Below are 21,949 nucleotides of genomic sequence, written 5' to 3'. Positions count from 1 at the left end.
GTAGAACTTTAGAATGCTCAGTATTCATGATATAGTAGGTGAACAATGCATCTGTGAACTGGCTTTAAATCAGCGTAAAAATGATGCAGCATAAACCAGTCTTGCCCCAGCGCGTGCCCTCAGACATCAGGGAGAAACTGCTGTCTTTTCAGCGCTATGTGATAGGCCTAAGGAAAAAACATTAATATTCCCTGGATCAGATAGGCAATGCAGATCAAACACCTGTGTTTTTTGACATGCCAACATCTGTCGCTGTACAAATCAGTTATTGTGAAAGCTACTGGAAATAAGAACTACAGTTTTGTTTGTTATGCTGTTAAATATTTAGTTTTACATGTGATTGTTGGTACATTTTGCCATTATATGCCATACTTTGAATATAAAAATTTATTAAAATATGAAAAACTTTCAAATAAAATCATTTTCTTTATAAAATATAAGATTTGGTCCTCAAAAAGCCTTTTACATCTTGGTACATCTTGAAAAAAATGTGTTATGTAATCAGGGTCGTCTTATATTCAGAACAATACGGTAAATATTAATTATTTTAAATAATTAAAATTAAGAATTAAAAAATTAAATATTCTGCTTTAAACCGCATCCAACAACACCAGCCATGTTGTTCGGCATTACTATTTACTTGTAAGTTTTACTAAAGTTTTATTTTGCTTGGCTTACTTGGAAATTCAACAATTGCTATGTTTGACCCTATATCTAGGACTAAATGTGCTTTGACGATGACCAAATATGCTTGAGGATTTACTACATGGTGCCTTAGTTTATTATTATCAGTAAGGTATGGACAGGCTATTGTACGCTCACAAGTCCTACAGAAAATAATAAAGCACAGCTTCCCAAGCTGAGCATGGCATTCCTGCATTGTTAGCAGATAAAACTGATTTCCACACAGAGTGAGATTTTGCTGCTTTTTTGCATTGTTGTCCTTTTTTGTTGCTTTCCTGAAGAACAATGCTGATCTGTTATGTGTGTGGTCTGTTTGTGTATAAGCCCAGTTTTGGGTGATGATGATATTATGGGTTTGTGTTCAGGCCCAGTTGGCAGTGCTGGATACATTAGGAATGGATAAAGCTTTGATCAATGGTGTGTGTGTGTTCGGGTCCAGATGGTTGCTTGCGGGTAAAGGTGCAGTTTCGCTGTTTGTTCCACTTTAGTTTTGCAGGTTCTCTACGTCTCGCTCTATATGATGAGTGAGAGTCGTGCCCGGGGCAGGTGAACTCCAAACAACTCTGATCCGCAGCGTGTACCGCATGTCTCGGTTATTCATAGCTTCATATCTCTGCAGCAATCTCCCCCTCTGCGTTCCACACGCATTCTTATTCTTACGCACTTCACCATATCTCTCTCTCTCTCTCTCTCGCTCTACCCCCCCCCCCCCCTTCCTTCGTTCCCTCTCCATCTCTCTTCCTCATGTGCGATCGCACCTCTCTCTCCCAGACAGTTTGTGTTCCCACATCTCTATTTCTCACTGTCTTCCGCTCCATCCTTTCTCCTCCCTGTCTTCTCATTCTACCGGGATCAGGGTCTGAACCTCTGCCGGAGCCGGGACGGCTACTGGAAGTGCTGGATTCCTGGTCTGCTGAGAGGATTAAGTGGAGTGGACAGCTGGCAGATGATCAGAGTGAGAGCAGCAGCTAAGACTGGCTCATATTTATTGACAGGATTGGAGAATTGTGCAGATATTGGCCGATCGCCGTGGGACGGGGCCAGGAAGCCTCTGGGCTGTTTTTTTGTAATGTGAAAACCTGCCCCGACGGTGAGTGAGAGTGTCGTTTTTTTATGTTGAATTACTTTCTGCTATCCCAGTGTCCTGTGCAGAGGCAACTAAGAAAGTAAGCCATATGTTGGTATGTTGATTTCACCAAAAAAGTAAAGACTGTGGCTATGTGGGACTTTCAATGTTGTTTCATTTGCATGGATATCCTGAAAAGCCTGACTAATGGAGTTTGTGATGGGATGGAACCTGCTTGTGTGGCCTGAACAATGGAAGCAGACGAAGTGTGTTTGAAATTTTTTGCAATGTCGTTTGGTGATGTTTGCGTGGTGCTATGAAAATGTGAAATTGCATTTATGATATTGGAAATATAGGGGGTTTGCTAGTTCTGCTGGTTGGTGGTCATCCATGTTGGTTTTGTGCTGGTCTAGCAGGTGAACCATAACCCTGCCCATAACATACAATATATTACTCAATATATAATATATGACAACCAAAAATACTGGTCAACCAGCATGGTCTTTCTGGTGAAGTTGGATAGCCAAGAAAGTCTTACTGGTAGTTAGTTAAAAAAACTGTATTCCAAGGTGGGTAGAATCATCTAAAACACATCATACTGGTCTTTTCATCTGGAATGGTGGTGGTTTGAATGTGGGTCGTTTATGAGATGTTTTTGTTGATGCACTTTCTCTAGTTGACTTAACCCTTCTGTTCTCTTGACCACAGGTCCTTTGGCATCTTGACATCTTCCGCAGAAGCTTCCGTCAACTGAACACCCACAAGTGCATGGAGGACTCGTGCATCTTCTGCGCTCTGAAGGTGAGTGTTACCAGGTCCTCCCAAAAAGCGCCTTGTTGTGCATAGCAAATTAAAATGAACTTCCAGTTAGTATTGCCTTCTCAGAAAAGTAGCTTGAGGCTACAGGAGTCTCCTAGAGTGCCCAGGCTGCTCTTCTAATGATCCAGCAAGGTAAGGGTAGAGGCTGCTCGGACTAATTGACTTCCTTGCTGACCTTACTGTAGCACAGGAATAGAATGGAAATGAGATTCTCAACATCAAGAGCACTGTCGCTCTTTTCGAGGAAGTCTTTTTAATTTCCTGCCTGGTGGCTGATCGAGATGGGAGGTGGAGGAGGAGAGGGATATATACAGTATGCTAGGAAAAGCAACTTGGTTCTCTTTTTAAATAACAAGCAAAGGCCTCTCACTCAAACAATATCCTGTTTTCTAGTCGCCTTCAGGCTAAAAGTAGCTGTGCTATTTAAAGGTGTCACATACCAGTAAGAAGTCACAAAACTGACATATTTCTTTAAAAGGCTCCTTGTTTTGTGTTAAAAGAAATCTTTGCCGTCAGATTTGTACTTGGCCATTTGTTTCCAAAAATACCAACATTTCTTGTTGGCTGTGTTTACGCCTGAGAGAAAAAGAGAAGTACAAATAGCCTGATGGATCGAGAGGTCTTTTTCTTTCTTTACTTTGTGTCTGGTCTAATCTTGTTCTGGTGTTGGGTAATTTTCCACTTTATTTCATGTCCAGGGATCTTGCTCTCTCTGTGCTGAACACTTGGTTCCTCTACTGATGTAAGCATGGGTTCTGCTCCATTGTTTCCACGGCTACCTGTTACCTTGGCTACTCTGTTCTCTGATAGCTTAGTGTCACGCCCACATGATGTCATAAAGACAGTCTGTGCCTTTTGGTCTTGGTTGCCTTGGAGTTGGTTGTCTTTAGTTGTGAGATTCGACATAAGTGATTTGTTGGCTATGTTGAATTGTCCAGTATAGGGTGTTACAGAAGTCAAACTGAGATTATGTCTATGAACTATGGTCCTGAGTCTTTAATGTTTATGTATTTGGTTCTGGTTGATGGATGGTTGGATGGATCTGTAGATAGATGGATAGTAGTAACTGGCTGATTATATAATATCCTTATTACATGGCTAAATAAAATAATAAATTGCCATAAAATATTGTTTTGTTGAATTATTTGAATGCAAGGAGAATGAGTGATGTGCATGGGGTAAAACTTGCAAAACTGTTGGATTTGGACTTGCAATGGTGTATAGTGATTTATAGTTTTGTAATCATTATTCAAACATATTCCAGTTGGCTTGAAAGATGGATAGATGAAGAGACAGATGGATGCAGGGCCTAAAGCTAACGTTTTGCCACACCTGCCAATGACCGGTGACTTAAGAAAAATGACCGGCCATAAAAATAGCCAATTTCGATACCACAGCTAAAACTCTTCACTGTATAAATTAAATAGGTTAATCCTTATTGAAGTTACAAAAGTTAGTCAGTTAAGAGCAGTGAGTGATCTTTTTCTGTCCTTTGTTGTTTAACATTAAAAACGCAGACAGCAGCACTTTAAGACTATGCACGAATCCAATAAACTGATATACATGTGTTTTCTTTCTCAACTGTTTAGTTTACTTTACTTAGACATAACTGACTATGTTTACTAGGATACTCACGGCCGTTGTCGTATTAAGACCGTTGCAGTGTCCGAAGATATTTTGCATGTGTGACTGTGACTTAATTGCGTTCCCTTCTTCTTTTGCTTGAGTATTTAAATTGGCATGCATGTGGTGATACAGCTCTGGCCTTTGCATACATACATACATAGTACATACATACATAGATACATACATGCAAACATATAGATAGATAGATAGATAGATAGATAGATAGATAGATAGATAGATAGATAGATAGATAGATAGATAGATAGATAGATAGATAGATAGATAGATAGATAGATAGATGCTTGTGCTTTTTTCTCTGGGCTACTTTGTTGATATGAAACACAAATGAGCCTGTGTGAAATCCATCACAGTGATTGAAATGTGCTCTCTCTCTAAATGAAGTGTGTGAAGTGCTGAGGCATCAGAAATCACTCTGCTGTGGTGACACAAAGCCGTATCATGAGAACGCTTTCACATATTTGCCAGGATTTATGACCGTTTACCAGGATCTGTTCTTCCTGTCCTTCTCCTGCTCTTTCATCCTTTCTTCGTCACTCACACTCTTGCGGTTTCTCTCTTGCTCCTGTTTTCTCGCTGTATTAAACCTGTTGCTAAATTTAGCTCCATTTCTATTCACTGTTAAACCATTCGGGGACTAAAAGCAATTGATATTGTCCAGGTGATGTGTTCAGAACAAAATTGCAGACTTAGAAAGAGACTTAATTTTAATCACGTCCAAGCAAACAAGCTTTAAGCCTCCGTTATGTTTTGAATGGGGAAAGGAATGACTGTGGTTCTCAAAATAATTTGTCTTGCTGTACCTGAAATGACATATGTCATTGAGTTGACTGCATCATTTTTCAACAGTGTTAAGGGAGCATTCGTTTTTTCTCTTAATAACATGACGGCGCGCTTCTGTTTAGTCCCTGTGCTAAAAGTTTGCTCTGTGGTAAAGCTCAATGCCTGACGCTTAGGCGGATTACAGTCCCTCAGGTCTCACCCTGAGCTTTTTTCCTGCCAAACCCTCTGTGGACTGGTGGCATGTGATCTCAAGTGGCTCTGGCTGTCCCATGCCATGGCCTTGAATGGCATGCGCTATGTCACCACCAATTTTTAATGGAGGAACGTTAGTTTCGGCCGATTGGTTTTGAGAGTTCCTCACGCATGCCGCCCGCCAGCCGCCTGCTTGCCAGCCATGTTATTGAAATTTAATGATCTTACGCTACTAATGAGTGCTGAAATATGCCCTCACCACACCGCTCCTTTCTACAAACCGCAAAATTCTACAAATGTGTTTATTTGAAGCATACTGACTGTGGGGAATATCATGTTCATTTACTGAGATGTAAATGAGCTGAGGGGTATGGAGATGAAAAATCTCATATTGATTGTTTGCACAAGAATGCAACATTTGGCCAATATTATTTACGGATTTGCTCCTTTGATTTCATTGCATTTTCAACTTATCAACTACTTTACGTTATTTATTACTAGTAGTTTGTCTTTTTATGAGAGGGTGGCATTTCACAGGTTTGGGGTTAGTAAGATTTTTTTAATTGTTTCTGAAAAAAAGCCTCTCACCAAGTCTGCATTTATTTGATGTAAATACACTGTTGTTTTATTTGAAGATATTTTAAAATGAAATTTATACCTTTGATGGCAAAGTAGATTTTTCAGGCAGCCATTACTCCAGTCTTCAGAGTCAAATGATCCTTCAGAAATAATATGCTGATTTGGTGCTCAAGAAACATTTATTATTATCAATCTTGAAAACATTAGTAAGCTTAATATTTTTTTCTGTATTCTTTGATAAATAGAAAGTTCAAGAATGAATTTTCTCTTAGCTAAATTCACTTGCTATTCAATTACTTTATTTATGCAGATTTAGGGGAGATGAATTCAGACAGATAATCTCACTGTTGTCATTAATATTAAATGTCATTGAATGCAGCATACTTGAACCTGAATGGTCTGACCGCATTTTTAAGTCTATAATGTTTGTCACCAGAGAGGCTGCATGTCACAGAGGCTGAATTGTGACATTGGGTGGCAAGGGCCCACATTACTGCCACTTCACGAGGTGTGATAGTGCCTTGAGGTTGGTGACCTCTACTGACCATCAGCCCCGCTGAGGAACTGCAGCGCTGGAGGCAGGAAACACACGCATACACACAAACTAAATAAATGCAAAGTCACAGTCACTCACACAAGCCGCCACCTTTATTACGTTGATGTTTCCTATTATAGAAGTTCCACTGACACCTCTATGTTTGTGCCATTTTATGTAGTGCGAATCAGCGACTGAGTTAAACCCAATTACAAACTCATAATCAGCATGAGATTCAATCCCTCTGCAATTTGAAAACTGAGCCCAGGGAGTGTTTAATATTAATATATTTACGTGCGTCACAAGATTGCTGTTCCTGTCAGGCTGTGTGTGTGCATGTCTATATTTTCTCATTGCCTTTGTGAGTTTTGAGCAGTGCAGATGATATGTGTCTAGTGTCTTTGAGTGGAGGTTAATGTCTTATTTCACAGGCTACGCCTGAGGGCTCGCAGCTGACAACACAATCTCTGGTGGTTTGTGTGTGTGAATGTATACAGTATGTATGCATATATGACTGGACTTGCATGGTTTGAGTAGAGCCTGTCCAGTTGGGTTCCATGTCCTTGTTAGAGATGAGAAGGACTTTACATCACACACACACTGACACACTTTACATTACCTGCTATTACACACATGGACGACTCAACCCTCAAATGGGATTTCCAGTTCTACACTAGACTCAAGGCAGCTTGTGGTTGAAACTTGAGAAGTTTATATGAATGTCCTTTATGGGAAGGTCACAACTGGTTCAGTTTATATGTGTCAATATTTGTTGGCTAGCTCTTTGAACAGAATAAAAACCAGCAAATCTGGTTGACTGGTGTAATTTGGCTTTAAGTTAGCCTGGGAGTTAACTAGTCTCTTGATTTGTGTACATTTTCCAGGTTAGTTGTATCATGTCTTTAAAAGATACTCAAGAGTTTTGTTTGAGGCAAGTAGCAAGTTAAATGATTAGTTACTTAGTTACTCATGAATTAAAATTTCCTGATAATTTACTCACCCCCATGTCCAAGACTTCATGCCTTACGTAATCACGTTGGAAAGGTCACACGTGATGCAGGCGGAAGTACCGACCCAGTGTTTACAAAGTGAACGTGCAAAGACTAAGTCAAATGCCCTTTACAAAAAAAGTGATTTTGAAGTTGGAGGAGAAAATGAGATGAGAGTTTTTCGTACTTCCACCTACGTCACTAGTGGACGTGCATCGCAGAGCTAGTGCAAGACGAACATTTGTTGGGTTTTTTTAGAAAATGACTGGTCATTTCGCTAGATAAGACCCTTATTCTTTGGCTGGGATCGTGTAGAGCCCTTTGAAACTGCACTGAAACTGCAATTTGGACCTTCAACCCATTGGTTCCATTGAAGTCCACTACATGGAGAAAAATCCTGGAATGTTTTCCTTAAAAACTGCCTATGGTTTACTTGTCTCCACACCTGGTTAGGCTGGTCTGTTGGCTTATTTTAAAGAGGTTTTGATTCCTCTTCAGCTGGCCAGACTAGGAGACAATCTAGACAAGCTGAAGACCTGATTGGCCAGGACTATAAAGGCCCAGACAAATCAAACTGATATCAAAGAACTAGCGGTGTCAAAAGCTGACTGTTGCCTCACATTGCATGTGTCTGGGCCAAAAAGTTGTGCTGGAACATCGCAAAAACTACAGCCAATGGCCAGCTAGCACGAATGTTCTGAACCTGCTTGAAAGGAAGTAACTCTTCATGCCTGCAAGTGGCAGTAGTCTGTATTTGTCATTTAAAAAGGGAAATCAGAAGAAATAAGACAAACTGTGTATACACTTGCTTACCATTTTGTCATTTTATCACTTCCATTTTTCCAAGAACAACAAATCAGAGTGATTTCTTGCCTCGATGGGCTTTGCTGCCAATTCAACATTCTCAATTGTTTGAAAAGCCGCAGATGTGGGTCCAACTAGTGCGTTAAATGATGACCCGACAGTCGACTTGGTGTGTCACGGCTTTAAGCTGAAAGTGGTACCATGTCTGCACTTTTTTCAGTGGAAATATTGCTTTTGGTTTGACAGAAATTCTGATCATAAAGTCTACGCACATTCCCACTCATTTATTCAATGTTTTCAGTACAGCCGGTCACAGACGAACACTGACACTTCAGATAAAACGTAACGAATTGTGATAGGTTGAGTTTTCATGTCAGTCTGTAGGATTGAAAATAATCCAAGATATTTGAAAATGAACAAAGACATTTGCTTTACTGTTTTCAACCCCCTCTTTCTTACCCCAATGACCATTTGGAGTTCCTAAAGGCACAGATTATGATCAAGGCCTGTACGCCAAGATGTGTGTACTTTGGGGGTCTATAAATTGGCACACCTTTAGTACGGTGGGGGAAGTTTTAATTACCTGATTGGTCAGTTTGAACATCTCACATTTGGGTTTTAGCTCATGGTCAGGGAAAGGATAAAAGAAGATTGTAACTGTTACTCTGTCTCATTTATTCTCTGGCTCCCATTCTTGGGGCACTCTTTCTTTGGCTCCTCATTTCTTTCTCTCTTACTCTCTACACTCTCTCTCCCTCTCTTTCTATCTGTCAGATAACATTATACATACATGCTGGGTACAATTAATGGTATAAGTTTTTATCATCTCATACATATATTTTCTAACTATTTTAAGTGTAACCATAACCATATTGTCATTAAACCTTTTCAGTTACAAATAATGTGCTAACTAGTTTTGATTTGGTATTGATTTTGAAGTGTTACCTATTGCAATACAATATCGTCACTCTCTATAGCAACGCTCTCCCACGTATTAAGCTATTGTAACTGTGCTTATTTCTGTCATTGTAATTAGCAGTGGGTGGTATTAGACAAGAAATGTACAGTTTTCTACCATCTTGCTAACAACGTTTCTTTAGTCGTTCTGCAGTCTTGCAGACTGAACCCCTGCAGGAAATCCACTCTTACGAGTCAGAAAGACTTTGCTTGTTCAACAGTTGTTTTTTCTTCTTCTTTTGTTTTCTTCTACATTAGATCTGAGCTCAGAGTTTGTCGCAACTTGCAAGCATGTAAGGGCGTGTACTGCTGTCCCACTATCGCTGAGGAGAGCAGAACAGAACTGCAGTTTGGTTAGGCACTGATTGCCAGAGTGATATATTTGCTGCGTACACACACTAGACTTCCATTTGGCCCTTATCTGTCCTGAGTGTTTCATCAGCTCCGAGAGAGAGAGACAGAGAGATGGGGAAGGAAGAGGACATTAAAATATGTCCATAGGTGAAAATCACTTCAGGCTCTTAGCTGGGCTGAGCAGTGTGTGATTAGAGCTGCATGGGGAAATGATGCAGTGGCTGAATTTTCCTCTCATCGAGTTTCCTCAGTGGGGTACATAACCCTCTACGTCTGTCCCTCCCACACTTTCTCTCATTTTCTTCCACCCTCCCTCCATTCTCTTTCTTTCTCTCCTTGGCGCAGTGCAGTCATCACACTGCATTACCTGTTCCAGAGCCACTGGCCTGTCCCGCTCAGGGAGAAACCCCCATCCCACCTTCAAATAGGGGGCTGCCTTGGGCACTGCGCCCACTGCATATATGAGGGTTTTAAAACTGCAGTATGTGTGTGTCACTGCAGCCGCAGCGAATATTTGCCTTTGCACTGTGAGTTTTGCCCGAGTCCATTTGTTCAGCTTATCAGGATGTCCTCTGGTTAGAGAGCATTGTGTTGCAGTCATTGTTCATTGAGTTCAATAACAGTGCCAATGCTGATGGACAGGAGAATAGATTCCACCGCAGGCATTTAGGACTCTGCATTTGTTTGAGCGTTCACTGTTAATGAGCTCAGTATCTTAGTTAGATGTTTTCCAACCGGTGCTACAGGGATGAGCTTGTCCAATCGAATAAGTAGTGTGAGACTCCACAAAATGTTATGTTTTGAAGAAGTTGGCATAAATCTGTTTGAATGTATGGCTGTGTTTCAAAACGCAGTGAGCTGTCTGTAGCAGCACTTGATCCAGTGATACTAACTTTCTCTTCTATTCTATTCTGTTCTATTAAAAAAAAAAAGTTTTTACATTTACTGCGTTAGATTGAACTGAGAAGGGTCATAGCACTTGCATATTGTTGTCCTACTGTTAGTTTAACTGCTTCTATTGTTCTCATTTGTAAGTCGCTTTGGATAAAAGCGTCTGCTAAATGAATGAATGTAAATGTAAATGTACGTACAGCATTTAAGCATGTTCAAATGTCCACAGTGTTTTAAAACCTTGTGAGCTCACCCTACCTAGATAACATTTTTGGGCCCATTTGAATAAGCTTATACTTGCGCTAATGTTAAAAAGTTTGGGATCGGGAAGATTTTATTTTATTATTTGAATTTTTTGGAAAGAAGTTAATACTTTTATTCAGCAAGGATCCATTAAACTGATCAAAAGTGACAATTAAGACATTTATAATGTTTTAAAATATAACGAATAAATGCTGTTCTCTTGGACTTTCTATTCATCAAAGAATACTCAAAAAGTATCATGGTTTCCACAAAACTATTAAGCAGCACAACTGTTTTTAACATTGATAATAATAAGAAATGTGTCTTGAGCGCCATATTTAAAATGATTATTGAACGATCATATGACACTGAAAATGACTGCTAGAAATTTAGCTTTGCCATCACATGAATAAATTACATTTTAAAATATATTAAAATCATAAACAGTTATTTTAAATTGTAGTAATACTTTACAGTATTACTGTATTTTTGATCAGAAAGAAAGCAGCCGTGGTGAGACTTCTTTCAAAACATCTTACTAAAACATTCAAATCTTACTAAACTTAAGTAGTGTTGCATACATTAGCTGTTTTAATGAGCTGCCTACCTAGACAACATTTTTCAACATTATTGGAAATGTTCCAATATTAGCTGCTTAAAAGTCTAGTAAACTGCCTACTTATACACGTTTGAACATTTGCTGTGTTTCAAAACATACTGAGCTTCCCATTCAGACAGAATTTGTAGGGCACACTAGAACATTTTCTTGGCTTTATTGGACATTAAAATTTGTACAAAATGTAAGCACGCTTCCTACTTACTATTTGTGGGCATCATAGACACATTTTGACATACAAGTGCACGGCTGCCTAAACATTTTTAAATGGACTGTTTGTATTTTTCCTTTTTATTCTACTAATGTAAGCAATTTTGAATGACTATATTGTAATTGTAATTGGCTAAATAAATAAATAAATAGTATTGCATTACCTTGCTTAAATAGAATTTTTGGGCATGTTTGAGCATTTGTTGTGCTCCAGAACATAGTTAGCTGCCCATTAAGACAGCATTTTTGACATTGTCAGAGACATGTTGGCATGTTTGCTGTCCTTCAAAACCTCATATACAAACATACTTTCTAAGGACTAAGTAGGCAAGTCACTAGGTTTTGAAACAGCCTGTGTGTTTGTTTATTGATTAGTCTGTGATTGGTTGTATTGCAGTGTAATGTTTTTTACAGTACAGTATGTCAGCCCTCCTCTCTTGATGTGTATTTTCTCTCCACAGTGAGCGGGCAGGCTGCCGAAAGCTGTTGTGTGCGGTAGCGTTTCTTAGTTGCATCAGTTTCTCTTTCTTACTTTTGAGGTGCTGTTTCCCTTTGGTTTCAGAGCATCTTCGCCCAGTTCCAGTTCAGCAGTGAAAAGGTGCTCCCATCGGACGCTCTGCGCAGCGCTCTGGCCAAAACCTTCCAAGACGAGCAGCGCTTCCAGCTGGGCATCATGGACGACGCGGCTGAGTGTTTTGTAAGACTTGTTTTTATCCCCATCTCACCTTTTTTTTTTTCACGCTTTCTCCTAATAAGTTACTTTTCTCTTTTTGCTGACACAGTGATCAGCTATACCCGTCTTACCTCCTCTGTTCTCATCCCTTTGTCTCTCTCTCTCTCAGGCATTTCCTCTTCTCACCTCTCCTCAACCCTACTTTCGTCTCTCCTCGCGTCACCTCTCTCACTTCTGTCTATTTCTGTTCCTCTCTTGGATTTTGTCAACCTTGATCTTAGATTCCAGAGATGTTAGGTGTTGAATTTCAAGCACTGCTGCTTGTGCACATCCTTGTGTGGTTTGAAGAGTGGTAGAAATGGAAACATGGAGTCTGAGCAGCGTAGGGAAAATAACTTCGGAGAAAGGCAGACAGCTGAAGTTTGACAACTTTAATATTCATATATTACTGAAAAATATGTGTTTTGGCGATGTGCATGTTGTCGTATTTTTGATAAGTGAATTTGAATCTAAATGTCTGGCTGAAAGGATTCTCTTAGAATGCAATGAGACTTTAAATAAAACCATCTGAGGTTGATCTGTATTTAACTGTGAAGTAAGGAATGGTTATATTTCTTTCTATTGTTGGGAGATAGCTTTTGTCTTACATGATTTTGCGACATGATCTTATGTCAATTCTTTCTGTCAACTTTGGTTAGCTATGTTACAAGATCTAAGGAACTGCACTGTTTTTTGACATTTCCACATGAAGGATGTTTTGTCAGCACTGTATGTACAGTGGCAACAAAAAGTACTTGCAGACTTATATTTGAAGAAATTGCACCAGATAAAAATATCAAATCAAGTGACAATAGACCTTTTTTTTCCAGAATTAACTTTGCAATTCTGAGACTTTTTTCAATGACTTTTAACCACTTGGAGATTTTAATGAATGTGTTGTGTAAAGCCAATTTCCCCAAGCAGAATAGCCAAAGTTTTAGTTCATCACATGAACTATGATATTTTTCTAGCATCATTTGACAACCGAATCCTTTTGTCATTATTTGGAACATTATATCTGTTTTAAAACGTGAAATGCTTAAAAAGAATGTTTGTGCTTTATTTCTTTCAAATAAATGGCACTTATAATGCACCAAAAATTCATAAATTTTTTAAATGTCAAATTTTTTTTTGCCGGACCACTGTATCTTTCTTGGATGAGGTAATCCTAGAATGCGTTGTGACAAGCTCAGTAAAAATGGTCCAATTAATATAATTTATTCAGCACTTAAGAGTAATTTGATCTAATTAAAAGCGACTATTTCATGCAGCATGTGTGCTTTATGTATTTTATTTGCTCTTTGAGAATGAAGATGTTAGCTTAGCCACATGCTAGCCCCAGACTAACTTGAAATATATTGTGAGTGGTAATGGAAGAGCCTCACTTGCGTTTCATTTGACAAACATTAATGGAGTCGCTACAAATGAATCAGTTTCAAGTCATTCTCTTTAAAGCATGTATTTTGGCTTCCTTTTTTTATTTTTATTTTCAATGCATCTTTTTAATTTAGTTTAGTTTTGTTGCCTTTATCATTCTTAGTTTTAATTTAGTTTCTTAGGTTTCAAGTTTTATAATGTACCATGTAGCAAAATGTTTTCATTTAGTTTTTATTGTAGTTGTTTTAACAATAATAACACTGCTACAAGCAAAATGTTTTCTTGCATTCAAAAACAGTTAAACGGTTTACAATACCATAATACCATAGAAAAGGTTCATATGGAACACATTGCATGTAAGGTTGGCCTATGTAGACTTTTGCAACAGAGCTGTTTTTTAAGTAGACATTTAGATTTATGGCTGTGAACGTCATGGGCTTTACAGGCATATGACAGCAGGAGTTGGCAGGCATATGAATGGGCCCTGCTGTTGCTTTAGATGAGCTCGGATGGGATCATTAAGGATGTGGAAGCTTTCTATAAGGTCTTCCTGTACTCCCCAACCCACTCCTCTAATCCCCAGACCTGATTATTTGGCCGCACCTGATTAAGGACCATAGATTGTGTTTATCTCACATTTATGTCCTTAAAGGACACACCGCATGAGCATCAATACAGATAATTGCTTTTAAGCAAATAAGCAATTGAACGATCATTCACGGGCGAGTGGCTGAGCTGTCCAATCAAGATAGCTCGCCGAGAGACCCTGTGATTGGCTCCATCTTAAATACCCATTTATATTCAGCCAGTACTGTCTATGTCAGGTTTTTTTTTCTTTTTTTTTCTCCATAGATATGTGAATGCAGCTGTGCTTACTCATAAGGTCACAAAAGGCAGCATCATCAAAGTGTTATTTAGCTCAATTAGCACCTCGTCTGCAGTTCGGTAACAAAGGTCTGTTTCTGTTGCGGGCTCGTTATTTTTAGCCGAGGATCTGTTGAATGGAACTGCCATGATTTCTCCCATTTGTTTGACTGGCGCATTTGCAAGGCAGATGTAGGCACGGGGCCAAAGCGCTCGTTGTGCCATCCGTCTCCACTTTTAGACGCCAACCCCTCTCCTCACGTGCACCAGACGAAAGGCAGTACATTAGCGAAATGCCAACTCTTCATTTCTGCCTCGCTCCTCTGCACATCTGCACCCCTGCATAAATAGCTGCGTTATTATCTGAGCCGGAAATGAAACGCTCCATACACTAATGATTTGTTGTGTGATACTCAACGAGAAGTGTCTAGCGGCGGGCATGAGATGTGACATTTTTCAGTGTGAAAAATTAGTTTGAATGCAATGTGTGAAGAGTCTTTATTTCTGAGCTCGGCGAACTCAGAGTTATTAGTGTTGAGATGTAGCTACTGTAACTAGTAGCAACAGTACTTGACTATATTTTTTAAATGCGAGACAGTAGCTTGACTTTCAAAACCATGTAGATTTCTGCAAGAGTATGACATAATGCTACTTTGCTGATTTTTATATGATAAAGTGCAGAAAGCTTTGTAGCCGAGTGAAATTGATAAGTTGTCCCAATTAATCTCGTCTCATGAAATGTTTTACCAGCAATTTTTTTCACAATACATTTCACTTGGTTTTGATATTTTGCTATGTATTGCAAATTCCAAAGAAATTCATATTCTTAAGAGTGACTGCAGTGTCTGAAAACCTTTTGGAACCACTGTATCCTTTGAGAAATACAAAAATGCATTGCAAAATTCCCATCCAAGATGACGATGTGAGATTAATACATTTTATTCAATAGCAGTGTTGTTGCTGTTATTGTTATCTAAAACTAAACTATTAAAATTTTTTGCAATAAAGCTAAAATAAAATAAAGCATAAATAAATAATAATTACACATATCTTAATTGGAAATGTTGCCTTGTCAACTATCTGAAATAAGTTTTAAGTTGAAGTACTGAAATGGCTAAAACTACCTGAAATAAAAATAAAGCTAAATAGAAATATTTTAAAAAACAAATAAAAAATATACATAATAAAATTACTAAAACGTCAAATTTAAATGAAAACTGAAAATAATAAAATAAAAGCTAATTCAAAATGTTAATAAAAATCATATAATAGTAAACAAATAACACAGTAGTTTTAAAGTAGTTATATAAAAAATTACTAATATGTATGTATTTTATTATGTATAATTCTTATATATGTATTATATATAAGAGTAAAGTTCTCAAAACCACATGCTACCACTCAAAATATTTAGTTAAATGCTGCTATTAGAATGTTATGTTGATAGTTACATAAACTAGGGAGTTTTTAAGTCATATTAGTTATATTTAGTGTTCATATTTTTGTACATTTCATTTTTTCACCTTTATTATTTCTCTTAGATCTGATTGCAAAAAAAAAAAAAGTATGTTGTAGTTATGTATAAAACAAAGTGTTGCCTTGTTGCCTCAATGAATCTTCTTTTCCTTAGTAACTAATTGTAACTAAATACTTTTTCAGATTAGCAGCTTGAATATAGGTGAACTGTTTTGAGGAAAATGGAGTAGCATGTAGCTTCTCCAGCACTGGTGGTTATACGGGTCTTGCAGGCGTGGTCCGTGCTGTTAGTGAGATGAAAAGAAGGGAACGAGAGATTTGATGTATGGTCTTATTCACCTCTCTCACTTTCTTTCCCACTCCCTCGTTTACCCTGTATTCCTTTGTCCTTTGTCAGGAACTTGCAGTGTGATCGATTGATTTTAAATTTGTTCAGCCAGGGAATCAGAAGGACTCTTATGAAAAATAGATGTGTTGTTCTCACTTGATCAGATTAACGTGAAGTGAGTGCTGACATAGAAAAATGAATATAAGAGCCGGACCACACAACTCACTGTCTCTGATACACACACACAAACACCCGTTCAGAGATGCCTCACTGTTTAAATGCTGTACGAATAGGCGACATTATACTGCACTGGCACTAAACATCTTGTTCCAGAATTGTTTATCAAAGCAGGATCAAAGAAACGAGAAAGACACACACACACACACTCACACACACACACAGTTACTAGAAATGATCCAACCGCTCAGTGTTTGTTTTCTCTAGGAGAATCTCCTGATGCGGATCCACTTCCACATCTCGGATGAGACCAAGGAGGACATCTGCACGGCCAAGCACTGCATCCCACATCAGAAGTTTGCCATGACACTTTTCGAGCAGGTTGGTGAGGGACATTATGTGTTTCTTTATTGTCCGTTTTATGTGGTTCCTAACATTTGTTCTATGTATGTGTTTTTGTCTCTTCCAGTGTGTTTGTAATAATTGTGGAGCCACGTCGGATCCTCTCCCTTTCATTCAGATGGTGCACTACATCTCCACCACCTCTCTCTGGTAAGTGGAGGACCATGGTGTCATTGGTTTTTTGCTCCTAGAAAGTATTTAGCTCTGTTCTAAAACCTAAAGTGAGGCGTCTCACTGCCTATTCTCTACATAGACAGCTGCTTTCTAAGTCAGCATCCTAAAAACCTTATTGGTGACTGATTTGTAATGCTTTACATAGGCAGCAACTCCACTAAAATAGAGACTCATTTTCAATGTTAGCATGTTGTTAAGCTGATGATACAAGAATTTAATACTTTAATTCAGCAAAGATGCATTAAATTGATCAAAAGTGACAGTAAAGATATTTATAAAATTTCTGTTCGTTTGAACATTCTATTCATCAAAAATCCCCCCAAAAAAAGAAAAAAAAAAGATATATATATCACCATTTGCCGAAGAATATTAAAGGAGAACTCCGGTCAATTTTAACATTGAGCTCATTTTTTTGTAAATTTGGAGTGCTGTCAGTACAGAGAACGATGACAAAAATCGGTGTTGCCTACACCGTGTTATCCTCTTTTTAAAATTTGCACCCTGTTGACTTCAATGGGGCAAGTTTTAAACCTGCTTTTAGCCTCTTAACATCCTTGATGTGTCATTACAAGTGCCCAGCCATGTGAGTGATTCCTTTAGAGTGAGCGCGGGTGAATCTGACTGCAGTAGATGTGAAAGATATGAATAAAAATTATGTTATTTCAGCCAGCGCACATACCTGTATTTATTTCCTGTTTTCGGCTGAAGTCCACAGTAGTCGATTGTCGAGTTCGGGCGCATGATCGTACGTACTAAACCTATGCGTGTGAACTCGATAATCGACTACTGTGGACTTCAGCCGAAAACAGGATGTAAATACAGGTATGTGCACTGGCTGAAATAACATCACTTTAAATCATATCTTTCACATCTACTGCAGTCAGATTCACCCGCGTTCACTCTAAAGGAATCACTCACATGGCTGGGCACTTGTAATGACACATCAAGGATGTTAAGAGGCTAAAAGCAGGTTTAAAACTTGCCCCATTGAAGTCAACAGGGTGCAAATTTTAAAAAGAGGATAACACGGTGTAGGCAACACCGATTTTTGTCGTTGTTCTCTGTACTGACAGCACTCCAAATTTACAAAAAAATGAGCTCAATGTTAAAATTGACCGGAGTTCTCCTTTAAGCAGCACAATAATGCTTATAATAAGAAATCTTTCTTTGGCTCTAAATCAGCATATTATAAATGCTGTATATTTACATACATTTATATAAATGCTATATCCTTAAAATGCTGTCTACGTAGGCAGCTCACTATGTTTTGAATCGAAACCATTGATTAGCCATTTAGACTTAAACACTTTAAATAACCGGAAGTTGCGACCATCTATAGCTCACAGCAGACTTATGCTTGGAGGGGAGTGGTTAAGGATGCTCTACCTTGGCCGTCAAACTGATGTCATCAGAGGAGAAACACCATTTCAGAGAGGAAGTAAATGTTCTGATTTTGACCAAAAATTATAAAGATTTTTTTTTCTTCTGTGGATTAACTTGCACAGATTATTCACCAATAGACCTTTCTTCCCTATTGTGAAGTATATCCGAGTGAAACGGCTTTTCGAACAAAAAATGTAGGGCAGGCCTACAAGGGAAGTTATTTTGATAAAAAATTATGAGGGCACATAAATAAAAAAAAATAATGATGTGCACTGATAAATCATTTACAATAAATACTGCAATATTCCAAAAACAAAACAAAAAGAATGCTGACTCGTGGTGACTTTAAGCGTCTTACTCAAGATCCCAATGCTAGTAGCACCCCTGTCAATGCGACAACCTTCAGTTGCCTCCAAGATCTGTGGCCATATTTCCGCCAACTGTCCTGCACTTCACTGTGTTTTGGTTCAGTTTGTCTTGTGCTGCACAAATGATGGATACTCTTGCAGTTGAGTGTGATCTATTGAGACTTAGAGGGGTGTGTGTACGCCGTTTACTGCTGGAAACGGACAATTGTGGCTATTTTGTCACTTTGATGTTGAGTGAGGGTTTCGATTTACACATCAGACTGGAAACTGAAGGCAAGGGAGCCTTCCACAGTGTTTATCGGGTAAGTGAGCCACCAGCTCCAGCTGAATGCTAAAGCCAACCTGCTAGGCTGGAATGAGGCTCTATATCACAGGTTATTAGCTGTCATCGTACATATCAGACCCGTGAGAGTCATCTGCTAGAGCTACTGTATGTACAGGAAATATGCCCTCCGCAAACCCCTCCCTCATGACCTATTCTCCCACTCTAGTGTATGTATTGTTACACACACATGCAACCTTCATCTGTCATGTTTTATGTATTTTCCTCTCTCTATCCATCCCCATTCCCCCATATTCCCACATATAAAACCCACATATATGTGCACACACCTACTCTTACCTCGTTCTTCTTTCTGTACAGTATTTCATTCTGAGAGCTTCACAACACATCTGATGTTTAGACCTCGATAAGTCCATTTTTCCTATAAGAAAGTGGACCGCTGAGGACACAGATAGGACATTACCCATCAATCCCTGTGGAATCTTGTCCCCAGCACACTCTCTAGGACATCAGAAAGAATCACTATTACGTCATCTGAGCTTTCCAACACAATTCAGAATTTCACTTTCTTGTTTTGATATGCATTGCCAAATGATGGAATAGTCACTCAGGGCCTGATTTATCAAGACATCTTTCAAAGCCGTGGCCGCGAAGTTCGAAGGTAGAACCGAGCGTTGTTAAATGGGACGGACGAGCGGCAGTAGCGTTTGTACTTGGCTTTTTTGAAAGTTACATTCAACTGTTTGAAAACAAAACATGGTTCGGCAACAAAACGGCAATTTCTCTCAAGAAAATCCTGTTGTCACTGGCGCGCAATGAATTCTGGGGTAGGGTAGGCCGCGAAAGGTCCATCTGTTGTATCCTTCATTGCCCGGGAAACGAAGGATGCATTTCGAGGCCGCGTTTGAAGGAGCTTTCGAATTGGGACACAGCTAATATCACTGAGCATGTAGGTCAGGGTCTTCAACGATACAGGAAGCACTTTTATCAACATAAATCATGCAAAGTTGGATGTTAAAATCACATGAAAGATACTCAAGGATCTGTTGCGACCAGAGCATGCGAGCGGTAATATTTCGTCTGGAGCTGAAAGCGCGTTTCTGAAGATTCTGCTCCACTCGCTTAGTCCACTCAGGGCCATTCACTCAACCCAGAATGCCCTTTGTGAAATGCTGGTTTGAGAATATGTAAAAATAAGCAATAGGTCTGAGGTTATATGGTTTTAATGAAGTTGCGAACCTTATAAATAAATGCACAGCAAACATCAAGGTTAAGAATGAAGGAGAAGAAATTGAAAGGGAGGGTGGAGTTAGAAAAGATTAATTTTGTGATACACTCACAGCAAAGTACTTTTTCATTCTTTGCTTACGTTCTTTGCTTAGGGTTAAAAAGATAGATGCAGTGATATACTGTTAAAGGACATCCCGCTCCACTTCGCTCACATGCCCTGGTTGTGACAGGCTGGGGAAAAATAAACAGATCTTAAACATTCTTCAGTGATTTCTGTATCAGATATGAAAGAATCAATTCTCCAGGGTAGGGTTGCACTAGCCATTTGTAAGTTTTTACTTAAATTAGAAGTCCACACTAGAGGCTTAGTAACAACTAGCTAGTTTGTAACGCTGTACTTTATTCAGGTGCACCATTAGTTCTTAAAGCAGAATGTAGCTAGTAAGTTGTAAGCTCTCCGTAAAGTAATGCGTAGACGCATAATATGATGTTTACCATCAATAATCCAAAAGCAGCCTTCAGATACAAATTTCAGTTTATCCTTGATTCTAACTTCTTTTGCCTCATGTAAATAATGGAAAAATAAGTTTCCATTAAAATGTGACACTACTTAATCATGAATAACATAACAGGTATTGTATGTGTAAATAACAGTCAGAAAATGTATTTGTAATTAAAAAGGATCAATAAATAAATACTGATGCAAATAAATTATGACTGATTTTATTTGACATTCACAAGTTGTGTTAAAAAGCCGCTAACAAAATAATTCATTCACATAATCTTCTCTCTCTTAAAAAGCTAGTGTAAATGTCAGCATTATTATTTATGTCTGAAGTATTGAAGTCTTTTGGGTAAAACAACAGCTTATTGATGCTATTCAGTCAGTCTGCTATTTTATTCCTACCATTATTCCTGGTCGGTGGCTTCCGTAAATATTTAGTTTATGCGTAGATTTACGCTTCAACTAAGTTTAATGGTGCAACGCAAAATTATATAGTATTGCGTAAGTTGTAACTTAGTGCCCCTTTACATCAAAACTAGGCTAAGTTGTAACTTTCGTACAGCTGGTGCAACCGGCCCCAGGTCTGAATGCACATGCAGAGTTAATGGCTAAATACTCATCAACCTTTACCATTTCACATACAGTTTGCTGGTTTTGCATTGCACACATGCATAAACAAGCAGTCTCTGTCCTCTCTTGGGTTCGCACAAACACACTCTTACTCCACAGTAAATCGTGTGCTTTGCCACGTGGCCGTACGGCAATAAATTATAGTACAATGTGTTCCCTCACTTCTGGATGCAGGCACCCCTGTGCAGCTTTGAATTCTCACACAACGGCTTTAATATGAACACACACACTCTCAGTGGGAAGCCACGTCCACCTGCATACACAAACACACACCAGAAAACAAAGACTACGCAATATGCTCAAAATCCTAACTCAAGCGTTTTTCATCCAGAAACAAAGCTGTTTAACCAGGCTCGCACATATCACGGAAAACAAAGGAACCCATAGGATTTATTTATTTCGCTCTTTCCTGAAACAGATTGGACAGGTTTATCTGTATTGAGAGGCTCAAATTTGTTAGTCTAAAAGAACTGATGTACAGTTTCTACACTATAAACCTATAAACCATCTACCTATGGATGGCACATTTGGGTTTCTTCTTCCAAATGAAATGCATATTAAACTTGTTATCATGTACATAATTTTATTCAAGGTTTGTTTTTATTGTCAGCCAGGTCGCATTTACATATAAGTGAACTGGTGTTATTGGCACTGTATACTTTTTAAATAAGCAT

General features: G+C 38.7%; 1 protein-coding gene across 3 annotated transcripts in view; it reads left to right on the top strand.

The window, feature by feature from the left end:
• usp54b (ubiquitin specific peptidase 54b) overlaps nucleotides 1-21,949 on the top strand; it is a 104,295-nt gene that overhangs the window by 57,800 nt on the left and 24,546 nt on the right. For all 3 annotated transcript variants that reach the window (XM_079850974.1, XM_079850973.1, XM_079850972.1), the window contains exons 3-6: nucleotides 2,459-2,551; nucleotides 11,929-12,063; nucleotides 16,568-16,681; nucleotides 16,770-16,852. In XM_079850974.1, coding sequence (XP_079707100.1) covers nucleotides 2,459-2,551; nucleotides 11,929-12,063; nucleotides 16,568-16,681; nucleotides 16,770-16,852 — 425 coding nt within the window. The remainder of the gene's footprint in view (nucleotides 1-2,458; nucleotides 2,552-11,928; nucleotides 12,064-16,567; nucleotides 16,682-16,769; nucleotides 16,853-21,949) is intronic.

The sequence above is a fragment of the Squalius cephalus genome, assembly GCF_949319135.1.
Source record: "Squalius cephalus genome assembly, chromosome: 19".
NCBI lineage: Eukaryota > Metazoa > Chordata > Actinopteri > Cypriniformes > Leuciscidae > Squalius > Squalius cephalus.
The sequence above is the reverse complement of the archived record's forward strand: the minus strand, read 5'-3'. Positions and strand labels throughout refer to the sequence as shown.